This window comes from Thermobia domestica, chromosome 11 (assembly GCF_964235325.1).
Source record: "Thermobia domestica chromosome 11, izTheDome1.hap1.1, whole genome shotgun sequence".
Classification (NCBI taxonomy): domain Eukaryota; kingdom Metazoa; phylum Arthropoda; class Insecta; order Zygentoma; family Lepismatidae; genus Thermobia; species Thermobia domestica.
Window position 1 is genome coordinate 888461 of NC_137464.1, and position 13017 is coordinate 901477.

The window sequence follows — 13017 nt, forward strand, 5'->3', positions numbered from 1 at the left end:
ATGTGAGAGAAACTTGTGCAATGTGTAAAGAAATTCTAGAATTTTATGAAGATGATCATTCATTTTAATGATTAGATAGCTACTGTAACACTGGGGTTCCTCTATCGGAAGCCAAGTTTTGTAATGATAATGTTATTGTCTCGGGCGCTAAGTTTTGCAACGATAGAAAATTACTAATAATTAAAGGAAAATTTCTGCTCGGGCTGCCAAATAGAATTACTGCGTGATATTACGAATAAGCAGATCTTACGTATTTGGGCGACGAAGAATATGAAACGTATTGTTTTCGGAATTCGATTCCTTATCTCTAATTTGCATATTTAATCTGAACTAGAATGAATGATTAAGGCACTCACGGATGAGCCTAATATGCATCAGAGAAATGAATACCTGACCTTGTACTTGAAAAGTGAATGGTATTGATGAGCGACAACTCATCTGCCTATTACACAAATAAAAAAAATGAATGAGAGTTTGGAGAATTGAAGTTGACTCCACGGGGCTCGAACTTCAGTTCTCCAAGGTAAAGATACAGTTTTGCTAAGATGGTTAGGAATTAAAAAAAAATGATATATATAACGAAAGATGACCTAAGGCTAATCGATCCTGTTTTCCCCATAACGGTGTCTCCAAGGCGCTAGGAAAACAGGTGCGTAGTTAATGGTTAAGTGATTTAAACATGCGGAGCAAAAATCTCACAAGCTGCAAAGCTGAAAGAAAGATTTTTCGCTAATGGCTTGTTCAGTTGGCTACACTGACTATCACTCTGTCACCGAAGTGTGTGGAGATAGCAAAAATAGTTAAAAAGCAACAAACAAGGAAAGTTTAATTTAAAGTTTAAAAAAAAATGAGTTAATTTAGATAAAAATTTCTGATGGTCAATGTAACCGTGCTTCAACTTTTTCTGTTCAGGGTAATTTGAAATAACTTCTAGGTATGCTAATATCAGTTAAAGAAATAGGCATATCTTTGAAATGATAACCACATAACTGCTTTGGTTCTAACGTCAAATAGACCTTTAATAAGTTTAACGAGAAAGAAGGTGATATCTACAAAAATCAACAAGAAAGTTAATTTGGATTTACAAAAAAAATGAATTAATTGACTTTACTGAAAATGAATCAGACTTTTGACTGTTTTGACCAAATAATATGATTTCTCTTAACACATTCTTCACTGTACAACGTAATATTCAAATTATTCAATCTTGACTGTAAAATTTAGCAACAATCTATTTCTACTCAACTAAACTGACAATATTCGATTCTTTTATTACTATGACGTAGTTATACAAACAAAAATTTCTATTAAACTGAATATTAATTAGCAAAATGATTTATTGTTTTCCCCCTAGACATAAACGACTATTAAGTAATTCGCCCACAGTTACTACCTCTTTTTATTAATAAAAGAAATGGAAATAAGTTTAAGAATCGGATTGCGGAATGAAAGAATTAATGATTTAGGTTGCTTGCAAGACTTACTGGAGAAATAGTTTAGAAGCGATAGTATGCTTTTGAGAAAATTTAGTGTACTGTTTCTAATGAACGCTAATGAATTTTCAATATTAAAGGATTTGCATAAACAAAACATAGCTTTGTACACATACTATATCAGTTGGTAAATAATACAATTCACAATAAAAATCGTTACACAACACTAACTACACAAATATTTCATATCCAAATGCACTACACAGAAATATATATATATATAGTACTACTATTATTATAATTTGGCCAATTGATCAAAATAATTACATTGTCGACGCTTTCTGATTTTCTCAGTGATTCCTTCTTTTGCAAATAAACGTTTCTCCATAGCTATGGACCCTATCTGCGTTCGTTGCTCAGATAGGTACCTCCGAAGGGATTTACTCGAGTATCTTAAATTTGTTTACCTTATTTACGAGACTCTAACGATATTACGGGATAAGAGTGTTTACACTTATTTGTCTGAAACTTACTCAACATAGCACGTCTTTGTAAGCTTTATATTGATTGTTTCTTTCAAGAATGATTATAATAAAAATTGGCAAGTTACAATAAAATAGTATTAAGCCTGTTTACAGCTCTGACACATATTTCCCTAACACAACCTATACAAATGTTAAAATTTGAAAAACTAGACTTTGACGCTAAATCATAGTTTACTCAAAACAGAAATTACATTACATTCACACATCTTAAACGCGATTTATGTTTAAAAGAGAAATAATTCATACTTGATATAAATAAATACTGGATTGCATATAAATGATTATAATGACGGCTTCAAGGATCTAAATATTGACACATTACGATTACAAATAAATGCATGATTGAAGATCAAATCAATGTATACAAATTTCACTAGTAAAATAATCAAAAATTTTATGGTACTTATTCAAGAATGAAATTAACAGTTCCTATATCAGTGAATTAATTTTGGAAATGCAACCAAGGCATTAGGCTATTTGTTTACTTCTTTTACAAAGAAAGAAAAAAAATGCTCTAAATGTTTACGGACAGTTCCGTATGAATAAACAATGTCCCGAAGTTTCTAGGAAAAGGTGAGTATGGAGATCACGAATCACGGAAATATTGGCCATAGTCCTTCTTCAATAAAGAAAATAGCAGAATACTTTGTCCTACCTTAATAAGTCCTTCCGCTTATATTTCCACACTTCAGAAGAAAACTGCACTGTACTTAACTGACCGTCACAATGCTTCCTAATGTCCCTTCTCAGACCCCGCTGTCCTCTGGATTCAACTCCCGGAGAAGAGGTCCTCGTTTGTCTGAAGCGTCTGGGTCTTCCTGTGGCAAGGCATCTGTCTCGAGTATTGGGGATCGAACCCGTGTCTCCGTCCTTCATCTCCATGTTGTTGAAATGCAACGATGCGTCACTTATCAAATCCATCTGCACTTAAATTTCACTCGCACAGTTTATATATATATCCGCCATACATCGCACTACTTTTCCTGTCTTTGCACTTTATGCGGGAAATCAACGTATATAGAATCACAGACTCACTTCAACATCACCATTTATGTAGCGTTACCGTAAGATGATAAGAATTATCTGTCGATGTTTTAAATATTTGTATAAATAATCTTGTAACGACGAAGTTGCTGTGGATAACGCGTGATTTAAGTAACTGGCTGCTAACGGGTGTCTAGCTAGCCATTTTTCTGAAATTTAAACACTTAAATATATATATATATATATGTACATATGAGTTGACGTACGCTTATGAATCGCGTGTTGGTGATGTTTTCACGATGAAGTGTCGACTTAGAGTAACATCCTTTCCGTGTAGGCGTTCTCCCAGCTTTCTTTATTTTTTTTTTTTTTTTTAAAATAGACGCTTCATTCTTCTCTTTGTGAATTTTGAATTTCGGATTCTGATTCGCCGCTTTAAGTTCGTGACACCATTTCCCAAAAATCGGTTGATAATTTGGCTTGGGTTTCTAGCGTCTGTTCTGGGCTCGTACGTGATGTTAAAGAGTTTCATAAGCACTTGCGAAGATTGTAGATAAAAAATTTTGGTTCCTGTGTGTCTGTGACGTGATATTTGCGATATGGAGGTACTTAGGTAGTGCGACAGTATGGCTGGAGTAACAATAGCAAATTCCATTACCGTTTACTGGCGAGGTAGAAAAGTGGGTGGTCTATTAGTGCGGTTACCGTCTTATGTTTTTTTTCTTTCTGAAAAGCAGAGAAACTTCTTTACCTGGGACAAATGAAAGAGGTTGCTCGGTTGCTAAATGAAACAAAATAAAATTTTCCTTGACTTTTTAAAATAAATTGAATTAACATATAAAGATGTTTTAATTTGAATATAAGAACAATTAATTTTAGTGTGTGAGCGTAATTGTCACAATACCCCCCTCCCAAGATGTAGCAAGTGCTGCAACAGAGTGAAGCACGGCTGCATCTAAGGAGAAGTAACATTTGATAAATATAAAAGTTCATATTCTAACAAAAAGTACAAATACATGAAAATCCTAACCCTAATCTATGTTGAAGAAGAAAATTTATATATTCACCAAAAATCCGAACCCTAATGTTAAAATTTCGTGCATGCCGAGAGAGATAATCTCAATCTAGATGAGAGGTCTCAGGTATTGAGTTGGTGGTCAGTTCAAGCTGCTGGACACAAGCTTATGATGCATGTTTTAAATAATATGACCTTATTCTTAATTGTCTCTTGGAGTTCTTCTTTATTTTCTATGCGCGGGATACGACTTCTTATATTTCTTCCAAAGTGCTGGCTGCCCTAGGTAACAAAACAACAAAACAACAATATTAAATAATCTTCAGCGTCTTGTATCATCGGGAAAGAGAGCATTGGTTACAGAGGGTGGCATGGAGCTTCAATTCCTCCATGTGCGAGGGCAAAGCCACTGCTCGCACTTTTGCTTTTATTCTTCGGCCATGATTCATCTTCAGTAACATAACTTGAAAATATAAGGAGAGTAAAATGATAAAGGCAAAGTTCCATGTCGCGAACATCCAATTGTGGGAACTTGCAAACATCTTGGTGGAATTGTCATCTGCTCGCAGCTCGTAGCTCACTATTCTTTGGCTCGGCGCGTTTTCGCAGGTATCATCACCAAGGCGAAGGGGTGCGTTGAGTCTCTGCTCTAAACGCAAACTTCACTTCAGAGAGCTCAAATCGGGAATCCATCTCTACCGATTGCTCCGTATACAGGCACTTCTTCGTGCATAACAAAAATTATATCTCCTGGGCCGGTTTCAATGCTGGGTTGCGCACATTGGTGAACATCTTTTTCCAATCTTCCTCTGTAATTTTGATTGCCTCACATCCGATATCTGAAATAAAGTTAAAACAAATGCTGGTAAACAAATTCATTTCTGGGCATTATGCATCCATATAGTTCATCTTCTTATTATTTGTATTTATCTTCTAGGGTTAGCCGCTTGGATAAGAGATGCAGTACATTCAACTGAGCTATGCCATAAACAAAATTCTCTTATATTTCTTTCATCAGTTTCCTGCTAAGTTTTCTTTCTTCGCGCTAGTACTTTATTCTTGACTTATACTTTTCTTGCAGTATCTTCTTGCAATTTTTCTTTACTTCTTGTCTACAATCATTGTATTTCTGTGCTTCCATTAGTTTTCATGCCATTGTGTATCTTAGTCTGTTTTCCAGCAAGCTGTCACGTAACCCCGACTCGAACCTGGACCGTTGAAGTCCATTTTTAGTTTTCCTGCTGCTGCTCTGCCTGCAGGACCAGTGGGTTGGTAGCATTGATGCTGTCTGGTGTACTGCTACCTCTCCCTCGTGACCCACGATTGTTTCCGCTGATGTGACCTCTTCGCTCCGAGCTGTTCCCTCGATGCGTGGTCACTTGTCGGACTTGTCTCTCTTCAGTTCTTGGCCTGTCTCCTCTGTTTCTTTGATTGCGGCGGAAACGGCGCTGCGCGTGACCTCTTGTCGGTGCTCCTGTATTTCTCTCGCTGCCGGAACTGTCTTCATCAGTCCGCTGTGATGGCTGGTGAGTGTTGCGCAATCGATTGTCCTCTCTTCGATAAGGATGGTGCCGTTGTCTCCTATTTCTGGAGTCCCTATATACGGTTTCCTCCGTTGACTGCCTACGCACATTCTGTACTCTCCGTTGGCCTGTCGTACCACTGTTATTCCTTTGGGCATTTCTGTCTCTCTGGAAACTCTCTATCCTGTCCAGCTCCTCGCTGTCCCAGAGGATCATTGACAGTTGCTCCGTGTCCTCCAGCTGAACTCCGATGAGCTGCCTTTGGATACGTAACGGTAACATGTTCTTCACGTTTGAGAGAACTTCCGCTTCTGACATAGAAGGACTTAGTTCCCGGAACGCCTTGACTTGCTCCCAAAAGAATTCACGCAGGGACTTACGTGAATCAGCCCTATAGCGTGTGTTTCTGAGGCGAGTGAGCTTTCGCTGAATAATGGCTTCGCTTTGGAAATTCCTCAGAAAGGCACGACGGAAGTCTTCAAAAGTTCTGAACTGTTGGATGTGATTGTCTATCCACATCTTTGCTGCTCCACGTAGGATACGTGGAATTATGTGGAGAAGTTCTTCCTGCGCTATTCCGTATAGCCTGCAGTCATCCAACAACCGCTCAAGGAAGGTTGATGGCAGTCCCACATCCGTATCCGGGTCAAACGATGGCAATTCATCTATTTTAGGAGCTCGAAGAAAACTTCTGCAGCTAGCGTGAGAGTCCACAGATCTTCCACTCTCCTGATTCCCTTGACTGAGGTCTTCTAAAATTGGATTTGAAACCGGAGGTGTCGGAGTCCTTCGAGGTGGTTCCATTCCTGAGAAAGCGGGTTGAGGTATGTTTCTTACTGCTTCCCCAACTCTCCTTTCTACCAACTCGGACATCTTCTCCGTTAGGGATGCTGTCAGTTGGTCCACCGTCTGCTGAATAGCTCCTGCTTTCTCCCGTTCGACATCTTGGATTTGCCGGAGTTCCTCAATCCTGGTGCTCTGATTAGTGAGGCTCTCTATTAGCTCCTCTTGTCGTACAGTCATGGAATGTTCAATATTCTCCATCCTTGTCTGCAGCTCTATCCTTTGTGCTTGGGTCTGCGTCTCCAAGTCCATCCGCATGCGCTGCATATCTTCTAGGACCTGTTCCTGTCTTTCCTCCATTTGCCTGACCATCCTCTCTTCCATTTGGCCAGCTTGTGCCGTGAGACGTTCTTCTGTCTCCTGCAACTGCCTGTGCTGCCGCTCTCTCTGTTCCTCCAGACTTTGGGAGATGGTGCGCTTGAAGTCCTCCAGCGCTTCCGTGTTTGACTTCTCGTGTTCGTCCAGCCTCCTGGCTTGCTCCTGTAGTTTCCTCGAGAGGTCTTCTGCCAAATGGTCTTGTTTTTCCATGAGCTTGTCAAGTTTTCTATCTTGTTCTTCTCTCTTCTTCTCCTGCTCTTCTCTCTTCTTCTCCTGTTCTTCTCTCTTCTTCTCCTCTTTCCGGTCCCGTTCTGCAAGCCACTTTTGTATCATTGATAAAAGAGATTCCTGAAAATCAACATTAGTGCTGTTCGGCCCGTGATGCTGTTGCATGTTGTCTCTACTTCCTTGAGTGACATCATTTTCCATAACTGGACTTGTATCCCTCTGGTCACCACATTCGGGACAATTTCGAGCCTCATCCTTGAGATCCAAATCCTGTTCCCATAGGTCACGTTCACACGTGCGACAACGTTGTGCTTCTTCCATTGCAGACATCCTGTTTCTTGGTCGTTGCCTCAAGGTAGATGGCCTCAACTGTGGCATCTGCAAGTAGACTTAATTAACTGGATTGTCAGAATGATTCTTATTAAAATTTGTCTAAAATGAATTCTAATTGTCTGACCTATGCTGTCAATCACTCTAAATTTCGTACTCTAAGTTCACCTTAATACGCAAAAATATTACTATTTCATCAATGTAGCATGCCAAGCTACTTTATCACCACACGTTTTCCACAACAACTTAGTTCATTCTTGTTTTTTTTTCTTTTTTTTTTTACTATATTCATATGGATATTTATGTGTATATACAAATAGTGTATTAATTAACAGATAACATGTCTAAAACACAATAATATGTAAGTAATAAAATGCACGTGTAAATAAAAGTATTAAATCTGACCTATTCTAAACCTATATCTATATATGAATATATAATTATGTTAATACTAATGTTATTCACTAGAAACACACTTAGCTAAATTTATGCATCAATATGCCAAGAATTTGCATGTTCACTTATATTAGTCGCTTACCTGGTGCATTACCTTTTTGTTTTCTTCTTTCCTTCTTTTCTTCTCTTTTTTTTTTACAAACAAAATGGTGTATCTCCTTTCTCTTCCAATCACACAAACCAACAAACAAACGTGAGGTAAGAACTATTATTATTATTATTATTATTATTATTATTTTTTTTTTTTTTTACGCATGTGCTGAAATGGAATAAAATTGGATGCGAGGGGGAGTAGAACGCTTAATCGTTCCCTACGGGTAATCTCGAAATAATGATTCTTTGAATACAAAGTTACCTAATTTCATATCACGCTTCCCATTCTTAAGTTTACTATTGTGGAATAGAATTGATTACTGCTTTCGTTCGCTGTTCGAAATTTACTATGTATGCTTCTCCAAACTAGATTTCCTACTTTTTTTTTTTTTTTTTTTTTTAAGCTTACTACGCTTTTCGGTCCTGAAATAAAATTAACTACGCATGTTGGTCCTTCAAATAAGATTAACTACGCATTCGAGGTCCCTGTTCGGGCGCCATTTCTTGTAACACTGGGGTTCCTCTATCGGAAGCCAAGTTTTGTAATGATAATGTTATTGTCTCGGGCGCTAAGTTTTGCAACGATAGAAAATTACTAATAATTAAAGGAAAATTTCTGCTCGGGCTGCCAAATAGAATTACTGCGTGATATTACGAATAAGCAGATCTTACGTATTTGGGCGACGAAGAATATGAAACGTATTGTTTTCGGAATTCGATTCCTTATCTCTAATTTGCATATTTAATCTGAACTAGAATGAATGATTAAGGCACTCACGGATGAGCCTAATATGCATCAGAGAAATGAATACCTGACCTTGTACTTGAAAAGTGAATGGTATTGATGAGCGACAACTCATCTGCCTATTACACAAATAAAAAAAATGAATGAGAGTTTGGAGAATTGAAGTTGACTCCACGGGGCTCGAACTTCAGTTCTCCAAGGTAAAGATACAGTTTTGCTAAGATGGTTAGGAATTAAAAAAAAATGATATATATAACGAAAGATGACCTAAGGCTAATCGATCCTGTTTTCCCCATAACGGTGTCTCCAAGGCGCTAGGAAAACAGGTGCGTAGTTAATGGTTAAGTGATTTAAACATGCGGAGCAAAAATCTCACAAGCTGCAAAGCTGAAAGAAAGATTTTTCGCTAATGGCTTGTTCAGTTGGCTACACTGACTATCACTCTGTCACCGAAGTGTGTGGAGATAGCAAAAATAGTTAAAAAGCAACAAACAAGGAAAGTTTAATTTAAAGTTTAAAAAAAATGAGTTAATTTAGATAAAAATTTCTGATGGTCAATGTAACCGTGCTTCAACTTTTTCTGTTCAGGGTAATTTGAAATAACTTCTAGGTATGCTAATATCAGTTAAAGAAATAGGCATATCTTTGAAATGATAACCACATAACTGCTTTGGTTCTAACGTCAAATAGACCTTTAATAAGTTTAACGAGAAAGAAGGTGATATCTACAAAAATCAACAAGAAAGTTAATTTGGATTTACAAAAAAAATGAATTAATTGACTTTACTGAAAATGAATCAGACTTTTGACTGTTTTGACCAAATAATATGATTTCTCTTAACACATTCTTCACTGTACAACGTAATATTCAAATTATTCAATCTTGACTGTAAAATTTAGCAACAATCTATTTCTACTCAACTAAACTGACAATATTCGATTCTTTTATTACTATGACGTAGTTATACAAACAAAAATTTCTATTAAACTGAATATTAATTAGCAAAATGATTTATTGTTTTCCCCCTAGACATAAACGACTATTAAGTAATTCGCCCACAGTTACTACCTCTTTTTATTAATAAAAGAAATGGAAATAAGTTTAAGAATCGGATTGCGGAATGAAAGAATTAATGATTTAGGTTGCTTGCAAGACTTACTGGAGAAATAGTTTAGAAGCGATAGTATGCTTTTGAGAAAATTTAGTGTACTGTTTCTAATGAACGCTAATGAATTTTCAATATTAAAGGATTTGCATAAACAAAACATAGCTTTGTACACATACTATATCAGTTGGTAAATAATACAATTCACAATAAAAATCGTTACACAACACTAACTACACAAATATTTCATATCCAAATGCACTACACAGAAATATATATATATATAGTACTACTATTATTATAATTTGGCCAATTGATCAAAATAATTACATTGTCGACGCTTTCTGATTTTCTCAGTGATTCCTTCTTTTGCAAATAAACGTTTCTCCATAGCTATGGACCCTATCTGCGTTCGTTGCTCAGATAGGTACCTCCGAAGGGATTTACTCGAGTATCTTAAATTTGTTTACCTTATTTACGAGACTCTAACGATATTACGGGATAAGAGTGTTTACACTTATTTGTCTGAAACTTACTCAACATAGCACGTCTTTGTAAGCTTTATATTGATTGTTTCTTTCAAGAATGATTATAATAAAAATTGGCAAGTTACAATAAAATAGTATTAAGCCTGTTTACAGCTCTGACACATATTTCCCTAACACAACCTATACAAATGTTAAAATTTGAAAAACTAGACTTTGACGCTAAATCATAGTTTACTCAAAACAGAAATTACATTACATTCACACATCTTAAACGCGATTTATGTTTAAAAGAGAAATAATTCATACTTGATATAAATAAATACTGGATTGCATATAAATGATTATAATGACGGCTTCAAGGATCTAAATATTGACACATTACGATTACAAATAAATGCATGATTGAAGATCAAATCAATGTATACAAATTTCACTAGTAAAATAATCAAAAATTTTATGGTACTTATTCAAGAATGAAATTAACAGTTCCTATATCAGTGAATTAATTTTGGAAATGCAACCAAGGCATTAGGCTATTTGTTTACTTCTTTTACAAAGAAAGAAAAAAAATGCTCTAAATGTTTACGGACAGTTCCGTATGAATAAACAATGTCCCGAAGTTTCTAGGAAAAGGTGAGTATGGAGATCACGAATCACGGAAATATTGGCCATAGTCCTTCTTCAATAAAGAAAATAGCAGAATACTTTGTCCTACCTTAATAAGTCCTTCCGCTTATATTTCCACACTTCAGAAGAAAACTGCACTGTACTTAACTGACCGTCACAATGCTTCCTAATGTCCCTTCTCAGACCCCGCTGTCCTCTGGATTCAACTCCCGGAGAAGAGGTCCTCGTTTGTCTGAAGCGTCTGGGTCTTCCTGTGGCAAGGCATCTGTCTCGAGTATTGGGGATCGAACCCGTGTCTCCGTCCTTCATCTCCATGTTGTTGAAATGCAACGATGCGTCACTTATCAAATCCATCTGCACTTAAATTTCACTCGCACAGTTTATATATATATCCGCCATACATCGCACTACTTTTCCTGTCTTTGCACTTTATGCGGGAAATCAACGTATATAGAATCACAGACTCACTTCAACATCACCATTTATGTAGCGTTACCGTAAGATGATAAGAATTATCTGTCGATGTTTTAAATATTTGTATAAATAATCTTGTAACGACGAAGTTGCTGTGGATAACGCGTGATTTAAGTAACTGGCTGCTAACGGGTGTCTAGCTAGCCATTTTTCTGAAATTTAAACACTTAAATATATATATATATATATGTACATATGAGTTGACGTACGCTTATGAATCGCGTGTTGGTGATGTTTTCACGATGAAGTGTCGACTTAGAGTAACATCCTTTCCGTGTAGGCGTTCTCCCAGCTTTCTTTATTTTTTTTTTTTTTTTAAAAATAGACGCTTCATTCTTCTCTTTGTGAATTTTGAATTTCGGATTCTGATTCGCCGCTTTAAGTTCGTGACACCATTTCCCAAAAATCGGTTGATAATTTGGCTTGGGTTTCTAGCGTCTGTTCTGGGCTCGTACGTGATGTTAAAGAGTTTCATAAGCACTTGCGAAGATTGTAGATAAAAAATTTTGGTTCCTGTGTGTCTGTGACGTGATATTTGCGATATGGAGGTACTTAGGTAGTGCGACAGTATGGCTGGAGTAACAATAGCAAATTCCATTACCGTTTACTGGCGAGGTAGAAAAGTGGGTGGTCTATTAGTGCGGTTACCGTCTTATGTTTTTTTTCTTTCTGAAAAGCAGAGAAACTTCTTTACCTGGGACAAATGAAAGAGGTTGCTCGGTTGCTAAATGAAACAAAATAAAATTTTCCTTGACTTTTTAAAATAAATTGAATTTACATATAAAGATGTTTTAATTTGAATATAAGAACAATTAATTTTAGTGTGTGAGCGTAATTGTCACACTACACTGTTTTAATTGTTATCCATTATATATACACATACATGAAAACAATAGAGACATGAAGTATTCATGCCAGAAACGTGATCTATTACTAATATAAATTAGTGACAATTGCCCGGAAGAAACTTGTGATAATGTGGAAAACGGTGTAAACTTTGTAAAGACGAGGACAATTTTTTCAGTGAAGAGGTTGCTACACTGTTTTAATTCTTGCCTTTCAAATAGATATGTAGCGTTAACCATAACAAGGACTGAAGAAATATCGTAATTTTGAGCAATTTTTCACAACTTCATTCATTTCAATGACGGATTATCGCGATCTGTAGCGACATCTGAACGAAATCTCAGAAGTCATATTTCAACGAAATTTCGGAGGACTTTCCCCAAGTAGGTGAGTAGAAGGTTTTTAATATGTAGCTAAATACACCTTGTTACACATCCTAGTTCAAAAATTATTTGTGTTGCAATTATTTACTGGTCAATCCGTATACTGCGTCTACTTAGCTTCTAGCAGGAACCTGAGAAAAAAGTCATATTATCGAAAATCGCACACCCAGTGCCACATAAATTCGACTAGCTCCGTTACTTTGTAAGATAAACGAACATAAGTACCCTCGTTGGAAAGCTAAGATCATGAGCTTTTACGTTTATTTCAAGAAATTTCTGCATATCTCTGTTAGTTTTTGAGTTATCTGCCAATAAAACATTATTGCCAATTGAAAAAGAAACTATATTTTTAATAATCGCCGCCATTTTTCAATATGGCGGTGGTACATAGAGGCATGCAAACTTGCATCCCTTAAGGTATGCTATTATCTTGAAAATGGCGCAGGAACGAAGTTTTCAGCTTAAATCTGTGAGTAGATATTGTCATTTAAGTGTGAGTCGATGTCTCGGTGTGGCCGCCATATTGAATCCAAGATGGCGGACTTTCCCCAAGCATTACGAAAGCGGATTTTGAATATAT

The 13017-nt window shown here is 36.5% G+C and overlaps 2 protein-coding genes across 2 annotated transcripts in view; both read right to left on the minus strand.

The window, feature by feature from the left end:
• The window catches only part of hth (Meis homeobox homothorax), a gene marked incomplete in the record, with an annotated part of 832122 nt that overhangs the window by 706437 nt on the left and 112668 nt on the right, over positions 1 to 13017 (minus strand).
• LOC145663814 (uncharacterized) lies at positions 2905 to 10774 on the minus strand. Its single transcript, XM_081729907.1, has one exon. It carries the CDS (start codon positions 7265 to 7267, stop codon positions 5207 to 5209), a length of 2061 nt encoding a protein of 686 aa, XP_081586033.1. The 5' UTR covers positions 7268 to 10774; the 3' UTR covers positions 2905 to 5206.

Excerpts from the sequence above, each read along its gene's own strand:
- LOC145663814 (XM_081729907.1), bottom strand. The coding sequence starts at position 7,267 with ATGCCACAGTTGAGGCCATCTACCTTGAGGCAACGACCAAGAAACAGG.